Genomic DNA, 22,370 nt, shown 5'->3' on the forward strand with positions numbered 1-22,370 from the left:
TATTCCTTTGCTTTGCAATCAATTAAAATGAAAAAGATGGCAAGTTTATGAGTTAATCCTCCTTTCTCTATGGTTTTCTTTAAAGATTTACAAGTTAACCTAAGTCATGCTGTGGGAAAATGTTAAACCGAAGGAAACTCAGTATGTCATTTGCAAACAGTTACAGCAGCCAGTTAATCAATTTGAAATTCTGCCACAGGGGCATCTTACCAGTCAGTCTTCTGGCTGACACTCCGTGGGGTCGTTTACACTGTCAGCCTGACTATTCATTTCAACTGTAACCAGAAAGGAAAATAGAAAAGGTTAAATATTTATCAAACCTAATTATCTTAAATACATTTGAGAGTCTTGTGATTTTTCTAAGCTATGCCTTCTTCCAGTTTTCTTTCACTCCTTCAATATTTGAAGATCATGCTTAGAAATTCTTACTGGTGGATACTGGCTGGACATCTTTTGTCTCATCTATAAAGTTTTCATTTCATAACAGAGCTTTGGGGGGCAGTTGGGATGTACATTTTTCCATCCTTTGATACTTTCAAAAGCCTTAGTAGATAGCTGTGAAAATAAAGGGAGAAACAAAGCAAAACAGCTCATTGACATTCAGGGAGGTAAGCAGCCTCCCTCCGAAATGGCAGTGTCAATAGGCCTGTTTCGTTTGCCATGTTTTCAATTTCAAAATTCAAAACAGACCTGAGAACTTGACAGTGGTTGAGCAGCAGTAGACCAAATGAAATGAAAAAGCAAAACCTCTAACCAGATTATACAACCATGATACGATGTTTGCTTTTACTTGACTATGTGTGTTCTAGGCAAGTATTTGCATAAAAGCAGAAGGCATAATTACTGCCCTTCTCCAGAAGTAGCCCAGAGCAGGCATAGTAGTCATTTTGTAAATTTCCAAGGGTCAGCAGGTTTAATGAGATTGATATTTTTAGAGCACCAAAGCCCACATTATAAACTGAGAGATTGAATGTACCAGTGGACAAAGGCCAGATCACGTGTAACAATCAAACTCGGACTCCAAATCCCTCTAGCAATCAAATGATGGTCTCTGTAGGAATTGGCTCAGATGGTCAGGACTTGGTCAGTGACTGTCAGCTGCCCCATTGTTTGTTTCTGCTTCCTTCCAACCCGGGGACCAATTGTAGAACCAGTCACTCAAGATGTTTCACTCTGGTTAGCAGTTGCCAGCTTCCCCTGTGCCAACAGCTTGCAACCCCAGAATGCCAGAAGTCTTCCATTTTGTTATCTAGAAAGGTTTCCCATGCCCCTGCCTGCTACTGAGTCTGCCAAAAACCAGTGATACTGGCTGGTAATACCAGTACTATAGTAACCTCTGAATAAATAACTTCTGTTTATTCACATCTGAGTGCTTTCATTGATTTGCACAGAACCAGCCATCTAAATGCCTTTTTCATAAAAGCATTGACTATATATTTGAACATGAAAGCTTGACTATAGTAAAATAGTGGCACATGCTTATTGCATCCTCAAAAGTGGCTTCGAAGAGGGGATATCAGTGTGTACAATTCCATCCAACGTTCTCTCAATGAGGAAGGCGTTAAAAGCAGATATTGAGAAGAAACAAGATGATGGAATAGGGTAAGGGCATGTTTAAACAGATGGAGAATCATTAGCCAGGGTGAAGCAGAGAGGCTGTGATCCTGAGAAATAGGAGAGGACAGAATGATGACAGAGGGACATTTGGAGACCTGTGGACAGGCAAAGCATCAAAGACAACAGAGCCACATTGCGGTGACCGGACACAACAGCAGCAATCCTCAGTCATTGATTGGAGCCTCTCCAGCAGCCAGGCAGGAAGGAGAGAGTTCACTGGAAGCTCAGGAAATGAACCAAGGCATAAAACTGCCGATCTTGCTGATTTGCTTGATTCAACCACAAGCAGAAGCACAGTGGCAGAACCCAAATAGCCAGGTGCAAGAAAGAGGGTGGATGGCTCAGATATTTGCCAGTGCCGCACTGGTGCCATTTTGTGTACTGAGGAAAAGGCTGTGGGCGCTGGAGGGACATCAGGGAGTTGTGCATGTGCTAAGCCAGGAGTGCGCTCACATCCAGCTTGATGAATCACACTGCTCTCACAGGGAAAGTAGTACCACTTGGCATCCTACGGGTTCCACCCAGGATATGTCCGGCAGACTCCTGCAAGAGCAGCACAACTGATAACCCAGTGATTTATGACAGCTGGCATCTCCCTAATCCTAGGCACTGCTCAAACCAGGAGTGGGAAGAGGTGGTGTGGGCAACAACAATGAGGCCACAGCACTGGATTACAGGGAGTAGAAAGTTATGACCAGGAATTAGGGCTATGAAGACCATGATGGAAGTCTAGCACAAGAGCCCGGGACTGAAACTCACTGGGGAGAGTGGCACAAGTAAGTGCAAAGAACTGGGTAGCAAATGCAATCAGTAAAATTAACCTGTAGACCAGTGGGCAACACAGCTTAGAAACTAGCCATAAGGAGAGGAATCTGCTAATCACAATAGTAATGACCAAGAATGAAAGAAGAGACAGAGGCACAATGAATATTACTGATGCCTTCCCCATGAAGGAACAAAAGCCTTTATTAACCTCAGAGTCAACTGAGGAAGACAATGCCGAAATAGGGGATAGAGAATTTTAAAAACTTGCTATAATGCCTAACAACAATGAAAAGTACATGCAGAGGTTCAAGGAATTTAAGGAATATGTCACACAGGAAATAGCAATACTGAAACAAAATCAAACCCAATTATCAGAAATGAAGGACACAAAGCAGAAAGCTAAAAATTCAGTGGGAAGCCTCACTAACAGAGTGAGTGAGACAGAAGGAAGAATCTCAGAACTGGAAAATGTTTCCTTCAAGAATGGGGAAACAAACAAAAAACTAGAAGAGGAACTGAGTCAAGCTAAAAGAAAATGTATTCAAGTGTTAAAAGATACTATTAAAAGGCTGAATATAAGAGTTATAGACTTTGACATGAAAACTATTGAGAGGAAAAAGGACACCACATAATTACTATTTTTTTAATCTCTAGTTTTGCTTGTTTTTTTCTCATTTGCTTTTCTTATCTAGTCTGGCTAGAAGTATATTTTGTTCGTCTTCTTGAAGAAAATGGCTCTTGTTGCAATTTATTGTCTTTTAGTTTTAATTTCACTTATTTGTGCTGTGGTTTTTATCTTTTCTTGCTTGTCATTTTTTTTTTTTTTACTTTTTCAGCTGGTCTTTGAGATAAATTACTAGATCATTTAATTGAGATATTTCCTTTTGTTTTGTAAGCACCTGATGTTATAAATGTTCCTCTCAATACTTTTTTGCTGCATTTATCAGGTTTTGATATTATTGTTTTATTTTCATGTTTTCAAAAACGCTTTTGTCTTATTAATTTCTTCAGTGACACTTAGGTCATATAGTAACATAGTTTTATCAAAGTTTTTCTTTTTCTTCAATAGCACTTTGTTTATTCAATAGCATGCTATGTAACTTCATCTTGTTGTAAATTTTACTATTTTTTTCCCTAGAACTGGTTTTGCTTTATGCCTTTTCATTTAAGGGAATCTATACTAGCTGTATAATAGAGACTTTCTTATCCAGATGTGAAGATACAATGCAGCATGCATCTCTACTTTCAAATCAAAGATAGACTCCCAATGAACCTACTAAACATATCTTGACAATAGGATACTGGACTCGCTGCCATTGTCCATACCTGCAATGTCAGGATTCACTCTAATAGCAGTGCTTGTGACTATTGTTGAAGGACTAAACTATTGTAATAATATAGGGGAAAATTAGTGGAGGGGAAAGGATTTGGGGAGTGAGGAGAGAATATCCTAGAGTCTCTGAAACTGTATCATTAAATAAATAGATAAACAAGCAAACAAACAAATAAGCTAATTTTAAAAAAATCTTATCTCACCTGAACACTACCTTAAATTTCTAAAAATATGTGAGGTTTCAGCCACCATAAGCAAACTGACCCTGAAGTAATTTTATCTATGCAAATAGAATCATTTGTACACTGTCCATTCCAATCTACATAGTTATTTTAAGTTAACCCATCTTAGTGTGGCTAAAATGACCCAAATTGCAAGATATACATACAGTAGATCACTTGCCTGATTCTGGATTTCCTAAGCTTTATGAGCCAGAGGAATACATGTTTATTAAATCATATGTGCCCAAAAGAGTTGGTTTTCTAATTCGGGTAATGGTATTTCATAGGATTCTCAGATTCATTTTCTAGGGCAAGAGAGCATTAATGTTTTTAAAGCTCAGAATATTTTAATGCCTTCAAAAGTACTTGTGCATCATTAACAATTTTTGTAAATCTATTTTGAAGTGACTTTATGCTTTGGCCAAGGAATATGATGTGATAAATTGATATGAAGTGATACAGATCCTACTGTGCTGTTAGTTCAAATTCAGGCCAGGGCACTTCTGACTGTGGAGTGGACTGGGGACTGCAATAGGGCAAGAAGCAGAAGTAAGTGAAATTTCCAAAGTTCACCTAGGAGACTTCATGTCACTTCAGACTTGGAATGACCCACTGTGGTCTCAATAGAGTAAGATTTGTCTAAACTGAGACACATGGTATATTAAAACGCATAGCATCAGTTAAATTAAAAAGAGGCTGCTATTCCTATCAGCTCCCGGAAGCTAGCTTTTGAAATATACCTTGTTTAAAGTATATTAATCCTTAAAAAAAATTCCTTCAATTCTAGTCGAAACTCGCAGAAGTGTCCGCAATGTAAGGATTTCCTGAGTTCAGCTACTTCAGAACCTTACCCTCAGGACGTGTGGCGTTCTCTGCGTCACGGGAGGCTTCACTTGTCACAGACACCCTAGGTGTATCCTCATCTTGAGCTGAAAGAGAGAAAGAACACTCCTTATCATAGAGAATGATCTGGCCAGCGTGCCATGGGCTCTGTCATCCTCTACTACACTTTCAATTTAGGCAGACTCCTGAAGTTCAAGTTTTTCCTGTAGAAAAGGTGAAAGGAAGAAATAATAGGCCAACCTCTTTGTGTGTGTTATGCTGTTTCTTTGACTGGCTTTAATTTGTGAGGTAATCATGTACGAACATATGCAATCTTTTAAATTAGAAATCTGGTACCATGATAAGAAAAACTACTTTAATCAGAACAACCTACAATTTCAATTTAGGGGTTTGTGGGGTGTGTGTGTGTGTGTGTGTGTGTGTGTGTGTGTGTGTGTGTGCGCGTGTGTGCGTGTGTGTGTGTGTTCAACCTTTGAAGGGAAAAAGGGAGAGAGAAAGAAAATCTATCTTGCCTTAGGCACACCTGATAGCTGAAAGATTTATTCTCTTGACAGTGTGAGTTTTCTTTTTATTGTTTAAACACAAATGATTGGCTTCTTTGCCGCCTGGGGAAACCTTCTCAGGTGCTGCCATTTTGGATTGCTGAGAAATCAGGTTTAAGTTGATTTCCATTGTAGTTAGTCTCTATTTCCATTGCTTTCAAAGACATGTTATCCACTTGTCATAGCTGAACCTGTATAACATGCTTAAGTGGAGTAGTACTAGGGGCTGTTTCACATACAGATACAGGGAAAGAGAGAAAGAAAGAGAGAGGGAGAGAGAGAAAGAGAAAGAAATTTTCCAGATGTTCAGAAGGATAATACTCTCTTCCTGCTTAAATATCCATCACACATTTCCATTTTGAAGAGACAGGTCATTTGTAAATACAAATGCAGACACAGGCAAAGTGCTAGAAACTATCAGACTGAAGCTTTTTTAAATCATGTCTGTGTTTAAGGCAGATGATTGGATTCCTTTTTATTACATGAGTGGTGGTTGAGTTCAGAGTATGTTAAGCTTTGTGTCTCCCTTGGTGAGGATGAAGAGAGAAAGGAAAAGCTCCAGTTCTCCTCCTGCAAGGTCCTAACCCCAGGTCCTAACCCCAGGTCCTAACCCCAGCATCCCGGCCACACGTGCTCTGCAAGGCAGCAGGTTCTGCTTCCTGTGCGCTTTGGGAGACCTTGTTTGAATGTCTCCTGCTGTCTATGTCTTTTCCTCTGATTTTCAAATTAATAAACAGAAAGTTTTTTTTTTCCAAAGGGTAAGATTAAAAAAATGACAGAACTCTGAGTCTGCGTAAAAAGACAGTGGAAAGGCAAGTAACTGAAATCTTAGAACCCAACCAGAATAGGGAAACACAAACGGAATGGTTGTAGATAGGAGGTCTCCAGTGTAAGATCACTTAAGCGCAGCTGTCAACAAGCTGTCTGACAGTTACGAGGTAAATGTGTGTATCTGGGAACTACAATTATGGAGTAACATTGACTATGAGAGGAACCAGGGAAAGGCTTACACAAGGAAGGAAAAAAAGAAAAAACTCGTGGTTTCTCCAATCTTTTAAGAACAACATGAAAGGCACTGTGTCCATGAGTTATTTCCATTAACTCCTGAAGGTGATGCTGAGAAAAGGAAAACCAAACCTGAGCCTCACAGCATGATTTATTAACACTACATCATGTCCTTTCTCTGCCAGTTTTATAAAGTATGCCACTTTTCAACTGCTCATTGACATACTCCTTGAACACAGAATCACAGAAGAAATAATTGATGGCTTCTAGGCCTGGAAGCAGGAAAATTTTTCTAAGTCTTAAAATACAGTAGTTATAAGGAAAGAGGGACTTTTAAAAAAAGATTTATTTTTATTGGAAAGACATGTTTACAGAGAGAAGGAGAGACAACAAAAAGGCCTTCCATTTGTTGGTTCACTCCCTACATGGCTGCAGTGATCAGAGGCTGAGTTGATTCTAAGCCAGGAGCCAGGCGTTTCTTCTAGGTCACTCACACATATGCAGGATCCCAAGGATTTGGGCCATCCTTTGCTGTTTTCCAAGGCTGTAATCAAGGAGCCCAAATGGGAAGCTGAGATATAAAACCAGTGCCCATATGGGATGCCGGTGCTTGTAGGCAGAGAATTAGCCAATGGTGCCATTCCTCAAAATATTTGACTTTATAAACAAAAATTTTGGATTCAAAAAATACCATGAGGAACACTGGGGGCAAAAATGTTACATGGTGAAGGAAAATATTTGTATCATTAATCACAGAGAAAGATTTGATAATATTTAATTTACAAAGGGTTTCCAAAATCAAAGGTCAATCTCAAGCATCCTTGTGTTACTAGAAGACCCATGAATGCAATCGCAACTTGGGGAGACAGAAATGGTAAGCCTAATAGTGCACATTCATCATGCTGAACAAACTCCCCAGTAGCAAAACTTGGAAGTTTTGGTGCATCAAGGAATAGGAGCTAGACAAACTCTTCAGGTTAACCGTGGGGTCCCTGAAAGGTGACTGAAGCAAAAATATCCTGACTCTCTATCAGCCTCTTCTGGGAAACTATCACAGCCACTTACAACACATTGCTATTTTTATGAAAAGTGATTACTTCAGAAGGAACACTAATAGACCTGACTCTACGTATCCATGACTGTTTTAACTTGGTTCTTAGAGTTTTTTTGTGATGAGATGTAGAGGCACTGACTGCTAATTCTTTCAGATAAGCTCTTTCAAAGTCATGACTCCCAATGTAATTAGTCCTGATGATATTACTATGGAGAAGCTCCCTGACATCATGGGGGAACTGTCTATCTAGTGGATGTGGTGCTAGTGACACTGAGTGAAAATGTGGGAGGGTAGCAACTACTTTCAAGAGCTGGATGAGACGAACCAGAGTTACAGCCTATGGTGCTGCCAATGGTGCTCACACACATGGGCACCGGAAGTTCCACTTGTGGTTCAGCCCCCTGCTAATGACCTTTGAAAAGCAGTGGAAGACGGCCTATGTGCTTGGAACATTGCACCCACATGACACTCCTGGCTTCAGTCTGGCTCATTCCTGCCCGTTGAGGCCATCTGGAGAGTAAACCAAATAATGGAAGATCTCTCTTTTTTTCTCCATGTGTGTGCGTGTGTGCATGTGTGTGTGTGTGTGTGTCCCCCTCTGTAACTCTGATTTTCAAATGAATAAATTAATCTAAAAAAAAATAGAGCTGGATGAGAGAGAAGAGAAATGGTGCACAAAGCAAAGTTGACAAAGGCAATCAGAAAAGAGCAAACATTTAAATTGCTTGCTGTATATTTTTTCCTTTAGCCTCAGTATTTTACAATGGAATATGAGAACTCTCATGTTGGACTGTTTTATTGGCATAAATTATTTTGAGATGCAATTCAAGTTCAAGATCCTGACTGAGAGAGAAAAACAGAAATTAAAATTGCGCCTCTACATAACACTACATTTCTGGAATGGAATGAGCCACTGTCTGCGATACCTGCTTTCAAGGCAAATCTGGTAGATGCTATTTATTTATTTACTGTCCTGAGTGTGCAAGATGATTCCATACATGTTTACATATGCGTATGGTATAAACGACTGATTACATATGTGTGGCGACAAGTCTGCATGAATTTGCCTGTACACGTGTGAGTGTGCAAGCCCGTGTTTGCATGTGTACTTGTTGTTGGATATTTAGGAAGAACGCCAGGGAGAGACATTTGTAACTCTGACATACATGTGGGAGCAATATCCTAAGGCTGCTGTTCTGCCAGCCAGTGGACTAGAACGTCCCAAGAAAAAAATGAATCCATTTCACATAGGCAACAGAAGCTGATCAAAATAAAAATTTCCTCCACAGACTATATATTCTGTTTGCCTATTCCTTTCCCTACTTCGATTGCCACTGCTTGGAACACAAACAGGAGGTACATTTCCCTGCTTCTCGCAGGAGATAAAAGATGCTGAAATAGAAAGAGTCTAGGACATTCAGTACCATTTTCAATTTTCAATTACCAACGGCAACTGTACTCCTCAAAGCCTTGATTATAGCAACCTTTTGTAGGTCAGTGGCATTACATAAAAAGTAATAAATGAAGTAGTTCTCACCATAGAAGAAAATATACTGAGATGCATACAGCATGCAGCTCACCAGATTTTTAATACTGAAAACATGTAGAGATATAGGAGGACCCTCTGAACACTCTTTTTAATATCTGTATGGACAGTAAGCCTCATGCAATGAGTAACATCACAAGTAATTTCTGTCTCAGAATATACAATTGCGTAGAAGGTATGAGAGATATAGAGAGCAGGGCATGCGAAGATTCACCTGTACCACATTAAAATGGTGTTGAACCAACACAAACACTCCTGAATCATCCTGATAAGGTATGGGTATGTCTACATTCCAGTTTTATCATTAATGTAACACATTAATCACTAATCAGAGATGCTCACTTTTTAACTGTCACCTGATTGTTGACAGTGTTGTCAATGTTCCCTTTATATTGGTCTTGTTTGTGACAATTGGTCACTGGGATATCACCAGGAATGGGTTAATTGGAACCCTCATAAATTTGAGATTTTTCCCTTTTACATCTCTGCCTTTTTGCCAAGAAACTGTTTTGGGAGCAGTTGTTCCAGGGTGGAATGAGACCAGGGCTTTACCCACCAAAATGTTTCTTGGCCTCTGCTAGCTGTAGATGATCCAACTACAAGAGAATGACTGAATGTTATTCAGTACTCTGTGGTTGATCTGGTTAAGGCTGCATTATTTGTAGTGCTAGGTAACTAATGTATCTAATATTTTAAATGGATGCAGTTCTAACTGAGGTTGTCAATTTTGTCCTATAGAAATGACAGTTATTAAATGCTGAACTTGATTTGTGTCTGGTTTTTTTCAGCACAGGATGCATCGTGTGTTTATTCATCTAAACTCATCCACCAAACTACAAATAGTGTATGAATGAATGTCTGAGAAACACTAAATGAATGTTTGTGTATGAAAAGTTTCTTAACAAGCAGAATCCTGCTGACATGGAAAACGTGTTGAAACAGAGAGTAAGTGGCTTTAGAGTTTACAGCATCTGTCATATTTAATTCTCAAGCGCAAATGGAAGAAGGGTATAATCATATATGCCTAGACATCAATTAAGAACATAGAAGACTTTAAAAATTATTTTCTTATTTTATGATACAGTTCCACAGGCTCTGGGTTTCTCCTCCTTCTCCCCAAATCCCTTCCACTATACATTGATTTCCGTTATATTATTACAATAGTGTAGTCTGTTAGCAACAGTTACAAGTCCATCATTCTGCTATTTAAGTCACGTTCAAGGCGAGGGCCTCAGCCGCTAGGCCACACTGCTGGGCCCCTATTCTCTCTTCTTTCAATGGGCATCTGAGTTATTTCCATGTCTTTGCTACTGTAGATTGTGCTGCTGTAAATACAGGCTTACAGATCTCCTTCTCATATGCAGTTTTTATTTCCTTTAGATATATTCCCAGGAGTGGCAAAGCTGGGTCATATGGCAGGTTTGTTTTCAGTTCTCTTAGCACTCTCCACACTGACTTCCACAGTGATTGTGCTAGTTCACACTCCCACAAACAGTGAAGGAGGGTACCTTCCCCCATACCCATATCCATGGGTGCTGCTAGGAGAGTTCTGAATGTAAGGCCAATCTCACTGGAGTTAGGTGGAACTTCAATATGATTTTCATTTTTATCTCCCTAATAGCTAGGGAGCTTCAGCATTTTTTCATATGTCTATTAGACATTTGAATTTGGAGAACACAGAAGGCTTAAGTGCTCTCCAAGTTACTGATTGTTAGGGAATAGGAACCCAATTACATCTTATACTGATCTGTAAGTTTATTATTTACATGCATAAGTCAGATGTAACTAAATAAAAGAAGAGTGAAGACCATTTCAAGAATGGAGTGTCAGTGACGACAAAAGCCTGAAGAGGATATTCTGTGTTGTAATGAGGCTTTCTCACAAGCTGTTCTTTGAAATCAAGTCACCCACCCTATTTTAAATTATCTGAAAAGTTACACTGAAGCTACATTAATTCTCAGAAAGCAAATCACTACTGCTTTTCAGCATCACATTTTTCTTTTATTACTTCCACCTCTCCATAATTAACTTTCTTACATTTTAGATGAAGAACACAGAAGTATCAAAAATAAAATGTCACACATTTCTTTCTTTTTTTTGTTAAGGGTAAACTGGTCCAGGCATTTTCATTAAAAAAAATAATAAAATTTCAGTTATAAATTTTTATTAATGTGTGTTTTTCTTCCCATCTTTAGGTTTTAAGTTTTGAGCTATTTTAATTAACAAATGAAAGAATGGACTGTTCTGATGTCAAAAGCTAATTCCTAAGAAATTCATCGCCTGGAACAAGCCAGGTACTTTTAATCTACTTGTCCTGCATCTCAAAAGTGTTTGCTATGTTTCCCTTTTGGCTTGGCTTATGTTTCCTTTTTGGTTTCCCCTCTGCCTCCCTTCACTTGTTTTAACTTCTTTTCTGTCCCTCCTCCATCCCTACTCTTCCTCCATCCCTCTCCTTCTTCCCTCATTTCCTTCCATTCTTCTTTCTTCCTTTCTTCCATCATTCTCTCCCTCCCTCCCTCCTTGTTTCCAGACTTTTAAGATCAGCTATTATGGAGAGTTATTATTTTAGGATGAATTAGTTAAATGAAACAAACTATAATTTAGTGAGATACATGTTAATCTTTTTAAAGTAGCATGCATTTGTTTATGAAAGCAAATAAAGGAATATTTCAACAAGCCTAACGTGCAGACAAATCTAGTGATATTAAAAAAGGAAAAAACTGGGAACAAGTGTTGAACCTAGTACTTAAGAGGCTGTGTTGGATAATATACCCCAGGAATGAGTTTCTGGGTTTCAACCCTGGCTTGTCACCCACCTTGCTCTTACTTCCTGTGATGCAGACGCTGTAACGGCTCCCTGACACCCACGTGGGAGACCTGGATTAAATTCTCAGTTCCCAGATCTTGACCTTGGCCTGCACCTTGTCCTGACCTGTCTACCGTGGGCATCAGGGGGGAGTGAACCAGATGATGGGATTCTCCTGTCTGTCTTTGTCTCTTTGCTTCTTCAATATGTAAATAAGAATGAAAAATGTGCAAAGCACAGTCATATGTGATTATAACTTTCAGAAAGATTATGACTGCTCAGAAAAAATGCTGATAAAAGACTACTCCAAATAACTCTCGATGCTACAATTTCCCTATGATACATCCAGAAAACAACTGCACGTAAGCTGAACTTGCCCACTCCCCAGTTGCTTCCTTCTTTCTGGTCTCCTCGTTTCTACTATCACTCACATAAAATATAAACGCTACTTTCTTTGTGCATTATGGCCTTTTCACATTATGTACAAATATATTTATAGCATATATGTTTCATTTCTTATTATGTATTCATATATGCATATCTTAATTTTAATGCACATTTTACACATATATTTGATAGACATCAATGAGTATTTCACTATAACATATAAGGTACTTTGAAAGTTCATGGCAAATGGAACTAAGTTTATTTTGGTTCAAACACATTTGAAATCCATGCGTTGCTTTTCGTAACATTTATTTCCTGAGAACTCTGTGAATAACCCCATGTGTATTGATATCAGAATGTCTTTAGTCAGGCATCTATCACTAGGTGCCAGATGTTTTTCCCAACCACCTCCTAGCCCTACAAGCTCAGAAGTAACCCTGAGTAAGCTCTCACTCTAAACGTTAACCTCCCCACCTAACCTGCTTCATTCTCCAAATGACCCCAGAGTGATTTTATACCATTGATTTTATAGGTAGTTGCAGTGAATATTTTTATATCCTTGGAGAATGTTGTGAATATTTCCTTGGGAAAAATTAATGGTGGATTTCCGGACCAAGTATATGTGCACTTTTAATTTTCATAAATATTGCAAAATTGCCTTCCAGAAATGTCAGATCAATCTGTGGTCCAATTAGTAGAGCATGAAAATGATTTCCTCATATTCTCCTAGCGCTGAATATCCTTAAACTCATGAAGGAGAAAAATGCTCTGGCCTTATTGCTTTGATCTGTATTATGTGATGAGTAAGGTTATTTTTTCTGTTACTGGCACTGTGACATAATGGGTAAAGCTATTATCTGCAGTGCTGGCATCCCATAAGAGTACCAGTTCCAGTCTTGATTGCTCCAGCTCCCATCTAGCTTCCTCCTGGTGGTCCGGAAAGGAAGCAGAGGATGCCTCAAATGTTTGAGCCCCTGCCTCTATTGTGGGAGATACACAAGAAGGTCCTGGTTCCTGCCTTAGACCTGGTCCAGCCCCAGCTGTTATGATCATTTGGGGAGTGAGTCAATGGATGGAAGACATCTCTCTCTGCTTTGGCTCTCCCTTTCTGTAGCTCAGCCTTTCAAATGAAAAAATAAAACTTTTAAAAAAGGTTCTTCTTTTTTTTGTTTCCTTCTTTCTATTCCTTGTTGTGTCAATTATTTTTCTTTTTAATTTTTACCAATTCACTTACTTAGTTGTTCTTTTCTTTCTTGTCAACTCTCATATATTCCTCATTAGTTCAGAAAATTAACTATTTCTCTTTGTGAATTAAGAAAATCAACTCTTATCCTACGATGTTGCAAACATTTTTCTCCTGGGTTATCACTATTTCATGTAATAAATTCAACCATGGTTTCTTCTAAAAGCGTTAGACATCTCTTGAAGTGACAGGTTGTGTGCCAATATCACTGTAACATTCACTAACTTCTCAGAGACGTGTCCTGGGGTGATATTCCTATATTGACTTTTTTTCTAACATAGTTTGCCCATTAGATAATCAATTGAGTTTTCCCTTCAGTTTAGGGAATTCTAAGTTTCTTGGGTTATGTCTTCTTCCATGGTAGGCAGTGCCTCTGTCTCTGGCTGGATGCTTACTCACTTCTTTCTGTCTCGCTTAATGCTGTGGTGTGCCTGTAGTGTGCCCTTCAGACAGATGCGCAGGGCCATGCTATTCCTCTCTCAGGCCTGATGTTTATCCAGGAGCTATCTTGAAGAAACATCTTTTGAATTTTCAACCAAGAGTATCTATCCTGTTGGTTATATTGACTCCTTCAGCTTGTCAGTAGTGTATCCTGTACCTTTCCCAAACTCACTCTGTATGTGTTAACTCAATATGAGATGTTGCAGGGGCCCGGCGTGGTGGCGCAAGTGGTTAAAGGTCCTTGCCTTGCACGCCCGGGATCCCATATGGGCGCCGGTTCTAATCCCGGCAGCCCGCTTCCCTTCCAGCTCCCTGCCTGTGGCCTGGGAAAGCAGTCGAGGATGGCCCAAAGCTTTGGGAACCTGCACCCGCGTGGGAGATGTTGCAGGATAAGCCTTGGAGCTTCTGAAGTGTCTTCCACCATTTTCCCTCTCACCCCTGCAAGCAGAAGGTGATAAGCTGGCCACAGGCTGCTCAGCGAGGAGAGACACCATTGCCTGGAGCTCTGGGCGCCTTCTCCTTGGTTTCTTACTCAAGCCAAAAAAGATCTTGACTCACATATTCTCATTCTTTCCTCTCTGCCCTCTTTTTACTGGACACAATTCGCTCTAGATATTTGTTATTCTCTGCCCTCCCCTTCCATTTTCCACATGGTGGGATATGTAGAAATGGAGAATTACACTGGGGAGAGGGGTTTCCTATCTCTTTGGGCTGAGGGATGATTTATATGCATCTATGGTTGATTTATACTCTTGTGAAAAGTTCCCCAGGCTACTCTTCTGCTTTATTCTGTGTAGACGTCAGGTGGGGAGGTTAATGGTCGCTAGCCTAAACTTTCTCAGGGTTATTTCTGAGCCCCTGGGGATAGGAGGTAGGTTAGGATATCATCAGATGCACTGCTTCCACTTTAATGCAAATAGTCTTCCCTTTTGCTGGCTACTGTGCTAAGCAACCCTTATTTTTGTTGTTGTTTGATTACTGTTTTCTCAAGACTTGCTAATTTATTTGAAAGACACAATTACAGAGACAGATGAAGACAGAGCGAGCACACAAGAGAGAAACAGCTGGGTCAAGATGAAGCTCAAGCCAGGAAGCCAGAGCTCTATCTAGGTCTCCTGCATGGAGGGCAGAAAGAAGTCCTAACACGCAAACCATCTTCTGTTGCATTCCCAGTAGCATCAGCAAGGAGCTGGGTGGGAAATGGAGCAGCTGGGACTCAAACTGGTGCTTATATGGGACACCAGTGCTACCCTCTGTGCCACAATGCCAGCCCCTTATTACAACTTCTGTTAATGTGTGGTTTTTGTTTGTTTGTTTGTTTTTGCCTTTGGATTGTTATTTTTGGGGAAAGTGAGGTTTTGAAATCAGACTTTGCCTTGTTAAACCCGAGGTCAGGTGTATGCATGCTTTTGAATGTGGATATCCATGAAAGAGATCCCTTGTACCTGGCCCTTGGCAGTAGCTGGTTTAAAGAGGTTTAAAGACCATTTTCTCAAATGGTGGCTTTGATCAGCCTTGTCATTATGGACTGAATGTTTGTGTCTCACTAAAATTTGTGTGGAAGACCCAGTCCCTAATATTGCTGTATTTGGAGTCAGGACTTGTGTGGAGGTCATGAATGTTAAATGAGGTCATAGGCTAGAGCCCTTAAGATCATAGCCTTACAAGGGGAAGTGTGGGCCTCTTTCTCTCCTATCTTTCTATATCTCTTTATCTCTCCCACTCTTTCCCTCCCTCCCTTTTCCTCCTCTCCCTCTATCCCACCCATCATCCCTTTCTTTCCCTCCCTTCTCTCTAGTTTTCTTACTCTCTTTTCTCCCCCTGCCCTTTGCCCTCTCTCCCTTCCTCTGCCTCCCCCCTCCCTCCTTCTCTCTTTCCCTCTTCTCTCTCTCTTCCCTTTCTTCCTTCTACTGCCCCTCTTTCACTTTCTTCCTTTTCCTCTCTTCCTATTTCTCTCTCTCTCCCTCTCTCCCCTTTCTCTCCAACACTCTCCTTCTCCCTCATGTGAGCTCACAGTGAGACAGTCACCTCTTTGGATCAGGAAGTGGGTCCTCACCACACACCAAAGCAGCTAATACCTTGACCCTGAATTTCCAGCCTCAGAACTGTGAGAAATAAATGTCCGGTGCTAAATTCACCTGGTAGCCCCAAGCCCGTAGATAGACTAGATTCATGCTTAGCCTGTACTTCTTTGGGAGGGAGGTACAACTACTTGTAAGCTATCTTTTACTCACCTATTCTATTTTCTACCTAAAAAAACATATAACCCACATTCTGAACCTCTGAACCTTTTTGCATCCCTTGGATAATCACTGTAGATCAAGATAATCAAGATAAGCTGGCAGGAACATCCTTGGGGAAAATGTTTGTTTTTCTGGTAAAGGGCCTTCCCATGGCAGCATCTCTCTTTGCATGGTAGTTGTGAATAGTTTACAGTAATCACAATCTGTAGTTGTTTCTTCTGAGAGATGAAAGACAGTGATGTTACTTGGGGGGGAGGGGGCATGAAATCCCAAATATAGACAAAGCTTCTCTTTAACTAGATACTATGCATCTAGTTGCTTTGAGAACTGTTTGGGAAATTCATCACCGGTAATTTCCATAATAACAATTCTACAGAAAATTTCAATATTTAGGGGAAAAATTTTTTTTAAATGTCCCAGTAGATATTTTTAGCATTATCACAAGGCTGAGATACAAAATGAATGCGGATTCCAGTTGTCCTCATGGAGTTCACTAGTCAGCCAAGACAGAGGAAATTAAGCACCAAGCCAGACAGCAAAGGCTGAGAAGTGACCTGCACAGACACAAAGGAGAGGATGACTCACCCTTCCCAGATGGGCTGATGAAAGCTCTCCAGAGGACAAGATAACACAGGAATTGCAGCTAAATGGATGAGTCTGGTTCAGGTGTGAAGAGCCCGGGGCAAAAATTTGGATAGGCAGAAGGATCTTCTGAGTGTCAAACATTCAGAGACTCAGTTTTCAAATAATTCTACCAGAAGCCTGGTCCTGTGTCTCCCATCCCCTCTTGTTTGGTTGTGCAGTTTCCACTCAAGTGGCCAATACAGTTCAGCATGTCTCAGGATGGTCAGTGTGGCTGAAGCCTCTGCAGGTATTGTCACATTCGGCTTAATGGAGCTGGATTCTGATCACATTCTATGTGTCTGGCTTTTTGTTTCCCTCTTCCAGGCTCCAATTAAATATTTCATTCTCATTCAGCTTGTTATGCATCCCTCCCTCCCCCCACCGCCATGTGCCCCCAGAACTTGGCAGGAATGAAGACTACAAGGAGGCCCTTCCCAGCTGGGGTCCTGCCAGCCTTTGTCTGACCAGAGTCTTTCTAGCAGGAACAATACAAACGAGGTATTTCCGAAAGTCTCTCCCCCCGACCCCCGCCCACACACACACACACACACACACACACACACATCCTTTGTGGCTTTTGTTTCTCTACAGCAGGTGGTTCAATCTGCCCACAGCAGGGCCATAGGGAACAGAGGATAAGGTATTTTTTCCAGGGGAGTCTCTTGATTCATCCACGCTAATCGGGTTTAGCTATGTAAGGAGCCACAGTAGGAGCAACCTGGGCCTTTTCAACGGTTCTTTATATGAAATCTTTCATGAGGAAGGGACTTTGCTGCTAGAAATAACCAAGGCCTACTTCTCGGAGTCTTCATCACAGACTCCAGGATCCCAAAAGAAAGCACGTCTGACTGCTGGGGTTGAAATCCCGCTTGACTATGTAGACATCTCTTTAGCAAGAGAAAACCTTAAAAAAGAAAAAAAAAACCCTTAATCCTTCACGCCCCGAATTACGGACTTCCTTAATTATTTCCACGAGATATTGCCTTCTTTGTATCTCACGCTTTCCTGAATAGCACAGCTTATTCTGAACATGTAATAGACTTCACTGTATTTCTTGCCCAGGCCCAAAGTATTAAAAAATATCTACCTCCATAAAGAAAGCTGCATCCAAGAGATAACCTGTAGACTTAGGCGGTGCCAGAGGATGCTGGTCAGAGCTTCTATACTGGACGTAAGTATTTGATTTTGTTAATTCTTCTTTGGCCTCAGGTCCCTCAACTCCCAGGCTTTCTGCTTTAAGCAAAATAATATTTCTTCCCACCTGTAGTTTTCACATGCACCTGCTATCAAACTAAAGCCCATTTTCCATCCAGGGTGTCTGCATAAAACTCTACCACAGATACCTAGGTCTTAGTCTTAGAACTGCTTTGGCTGTAACCACATTTGTGCTTTCTGGAAGTTTTACGTAGCCAAAGCAAAGACACCTAAACAGATACATCGAAGTCTAAGCCACCTTCACCAAACATCGCTAAAATCGCAAACAAATTCAACCAAGTGCCTGTGTTAAAGGAAATGTCTAAGTTGCCTGTGAGAAGCTGATGTTGTGTTTGACAAGGCCCTCTGCATAGAGAATGCATCCCTTCTTTTAAATTATAGGCAAAAGCCCATACTGTTTTTGTTGTCTCCATGAGGGTTTTATGATCAAGAAATAGAAAAACAGCACCTACTATCTTCCAGTTCCATTGTGCCCTTTGGTAGATATCAATAATGGATCATGGCTCCTGTGTCGTCCAGTGATGAGGATGGAGTCAACAATTCCTCTAACTCCACTTCTGGGCATTTTTTCCTTAACACATAATAATAGGGACAGTGGAGAATGGACGCCTCAGAGAGAGGCGGAATGCAGCTGGAATCTAGGTGGTGGCACTAATCTTTCAAAGACCTGCCTGGTCAACTCTCTGAGCAAGCATTGGGCTTAGAAGTCTTCCCCATATGAGAGATGGGTGTGGGGAGCAGAGTTGATGAACTCATTCACAACTGGGACAGTAGGTATATCTGAGATGTCCCTTCGGTCTGGTCCATTGGCAGCAGGGCTTGCAATCAAATGGTGGCTTGATGAAGCTCTTCCATCCCACAGGATCTCAACGGCTCTGTAGTGGGAGCCTTTTTCCAGCCACATGATTGAGTAGTAATGGTTGGTGTTATTCTCCTTTCTAAGATGAATTCACATTGTGTCCTCTACCCCAGGCCAACCAGGTAGATATCACTTCAGAAGGCCTCTCACTGGGGTCAAAAGTCCATTGTGGGTTGGTGTTCAATGCAAGCACACATTTGTTTGAAAGGAGAAAGTAAAGGGCTTCATGGCTCTTCCTTTGGCATCAGGAAGGTGGTGGTGGTCAACACAAAGAAGCTGGGACTATGAGAGTGTCCCCTGCCCCAAGCCCCAGGAGGTTTCCAGGATTCAACATTCAGTGCCAGGACCTCTTAGGGCTGACCTCACTGAGCTACTCGGTACTCTGCCAGAATCCCTGCGTGTTGATCATCTCGACTGGTCTGGCCCTTTGAGCTTCATGGGCTGATTCTGAGTGCTGAATGTTGCTTTTGTCCTGACTACTTATATCTGCAGGTACTTGGATCCTTCCCAGAAGCATGAAACCTTTTTATTCTGGAACTTTGACAACCGATAGATTCTCAGCCCTTTGTTTGGGCTTTGCCTGGGCTTCATTGCCCAGACTGTCGGGTATCCTCCTGCAGTTGTCAAGCTGCTTTCCTTTTCTGTGTGAAAACACTGCCTCAGATGAGAGAATAGGTTCCAGCGGCACTAAATAATGGTTCCTGCACCTGCTTTATCTCTTGACATTTAATCTCTTGTTCTAGGAGACAATTCGGGAAACTATCCACATAACAGGGAAAAAATAGCATCCAGAATTCTCCTTTCAACCAAAGAAATCTTAATACTTTGTTGTTGTTGTTGTTCATGTATTTTACCAAACTAGAGATGCAGCCTGTGATCTCTGCAGCAAGATAACAATTCACCTTTGAGGAAAAGGCAATTCAGTTTTCAATTTATTGATCACAGAGCACAATGCTTTTCTTTAAAAAAAAAAAAAAACTGAGGAGCAATCCATACGTGATTGTTAAATGAAAGCTGAGGACCAGGCTTTATAAAAGGGGAAATCCAAATCTAATAAAGTTTAATCTATGTCTCATTTTTTTTCCTTTTTCTTTCTTCTCTTTCTTTCCTTTTCTCCCTCGCTCTTTCTCTTTCTTTCTTCCTTTCTCTCTTTCTTTCTTTCCTCCTTTTCTTTCTTTCCTCCTTTTCTTTCTTTCCTTCTCTTGATTTTTGCAGAATTACATAGAAATTTTCCCTCATAAAAACATCTTTGAAAGTTCAAAATAATGCAGCGAGAAGCAGAGACCCGTTGGGTAAAATGGGAAGAGTTATGCTAAAAGCTACCCTTTTATTTCAGCCTCTTTGTTCTATTGTATTTAATCGGGTTGTTAATTAAGTTGATTTCAAAGGAGCACTGAATATGTGTGTGGTTGCATACCTTGGAGAATGGAAAGGACCAGTCCTCCTATGCCTCTGTTACCGAGAGCCTATTTAGACGTGTGCTGATTCACATGCCAGTGTTCATGGGTTGAGATAAGGGAAAGGAGTGCTCTTCAGGTTATTACTATATAGGAAAGAGATTGTGTCTATGTTGTAGTTAAAATTTTCATTGGTATATTTCATTGATTTGACACATTTTTCTCCACACATTTTAATGCTGGGGAAGTTGAGATAAACTGAATATCATTAGTGCTATAATTGCTATTAACCTGAATTGAAGCCAAGTTCAGAGGATTTGCACTTGCTTATTAGTCACTGTGCAGCAATACTCATGCTAAATCACTTAAATTCCCTGACCAAACTTTCTATAGATAACATTGCTAGCACGAAGTCAGGATATAAACCTGCACTATTAGCATTGGCCTGTGGTGCGAATTCTCCAGGGAGCCATTTTGTGTTTAAACTGCTGTTCACCCACGACAAGAGATCCAAGTCTTGTTGTTTTGCAGTAAGTTATTGCTGATGCTCAGACTGTTACCCCTGGGGGGGGGGTGTCCACTTCTAATTCCCCTCCACTTGGGAGAATGCTACCTGTGTCTTCTGATAGTTCTCTTCACAAGTAACTGAATTTCCTGGCTTCACTGTATCACATTCTGGCTTCCCTACCAATGACGGGGCAATTTGGAGGTGTGTTCTACAAGATTCCTCATTGTGGGGACCTAATCACTACCTAACTTCCCTTCCCTGTTATGGTCTCATGGTCGGCTTTTGGAGGTATAGAACCTGAGGTGCCACTCCTTGTACGTCCTTTAACCTCACTGGAGGGGCTGACTCTGTTTTCTTATATTGTGTTTTTTATACTGCAATTATTTTTCTTCTTTTCTCTGTGATATAGGAAAGAAATTATTCTCACAATGGGAGGTATCTTAATGTCAGAGGGATATAATCAATTAAAAAAAATAAAAACCTCTCATCTATAATTACGTAAACACATGAAAAATACAAAGTGAAGCACCAATTCTTCCCCTAGAAGGCGATGATGATCACGTTTTAAGTAGCTGTGAAAGGCTCAACCCACCCTGATCCAATTAAGATAAGTCAGCACACATGTGCATCAAGCTATGGATCGCAAGTCTCATCATACTGTGCCACAAATCATGATAGGAAACAGCAGACTCCAACAGTTTTATCTAATAGTTACTTAACCATTTGGAAATGCTTTGCATGTTTCAAAATGTCTCACAGGGGACTCAGGGGCTGATTAGCCTTTTAACAGTCCTGCTAATCCACCCGAGTTTTTGAAAAGGTAGTCCATGGATCATGAGCACCGGGTCCACTCAGTATGATTAGAAAAATCATGCTTCTTACCAGATTCATTGAGTAAAGCTCAGTGCTTGGCAGGCCCTTGGCACTGCCCCAGTGATTCCCATGCACGTGGGAGCTTGAAATTAATCTGCCTATTGACTGTTTTTCACTAAAACAGCAACTTTCAGGTTTCTGGGCTTCGCTGTGTGTGTGTGTGTGTGTGTGTGTGTGTTTAATGTACTGTCTGCTAGAAATTTTATTCATAGCATAAATCTATAGCTCAAATGTTAAAAAAAAACAGAAAAATTCAGAGCAGCATTATTTCAAAAACTTATTTTTTTAAACCAAACAACCACAATATAATTCCATATAAATTCTGGCAAAGTATTTCCTTTATAATTCATTGATTCAGCACAATCATCGAAAAAATATGTTTTAAGTTGCCTGAGTAAAAAGATGAAAAAGCCTCCATCTAACTCAAAATACATGAGATTATAAAGGTCAGTGGAGCTAGGGGACTGTAGAACATAACCTCGAGGAATGGATTCTAATTCTGGCATGTTCTCTCATTGTATGATGATTAAGTTCCTAGTATGTAAAAAGCAGAGAATAGGGTTTGTATTACCAATGTATAGTGCATGCATTACATTCTCAGTGGAGTGTTTGATTCACAATAAAGAATTACAAAAATGGTGTCTTTTGGTGTTACTAAAATTCACAGTCAGTGCAAACAAAGATACATTCAATACAAAGCAATGGTTATGCACTGGGTCTGGAGCACAATTTGACTGGTTTCTATCCTGACTTAGCCACTTTGCAGGACTGTGACGCTGGGACAGTGATACCACCTTTGTCTGCTCCTGGACTCTGCTTCTTCCCCTCGGCTTGTTTCCCAGTAGACA

The 22,370-nt window shown here is 40.5% G+C and overlaps 1 protein-coding gene across 1 annotated transcript in view; it reads right to left on the bottom strand.

The window, feature by feature from the left end:
* Positions 1–213: 213 nt before the first annotated feature.
* The window catches only part of MACROD2 (mono-ADP ribosylhydrolase 2), a 1,602,185-nt gene continuing 1,580,028 nt past the window's right edge, over positions 214–22,370 (bottom strand). Inside the window, exons 16-17 of the mRNA XM_040981268.1 lie at positions 4,788–4,865; positions 214–275 (exon numbers count right to left, since the gene is read on the bottom strand). Of these exons, the coding sequence (XP_040837202.1) occupies positions 214–275; positions 4,788–4,865 (140 nt within the window). The remainder of the gene's footprint in view (positions 276–4,787; positions 4,866–22,370) is intronic.

The sequence above is a fragment of the Ochotona curzoniae genome, unplaced genomic scaffold (genome assembly GCF_017591425.1).
Source record: "Ochotona curzoniae isolate NIBS_2020 unplaced genomic scaffold, NIBS_Ocur_1.0 contig_3520, whole genome shotgun sequence".
NCBI lineage: Eukaryota > Metazoa > Chordata > Mammalia > Lagomorpha > Ochotonidae > Ochotona > Ochotona curzoniae.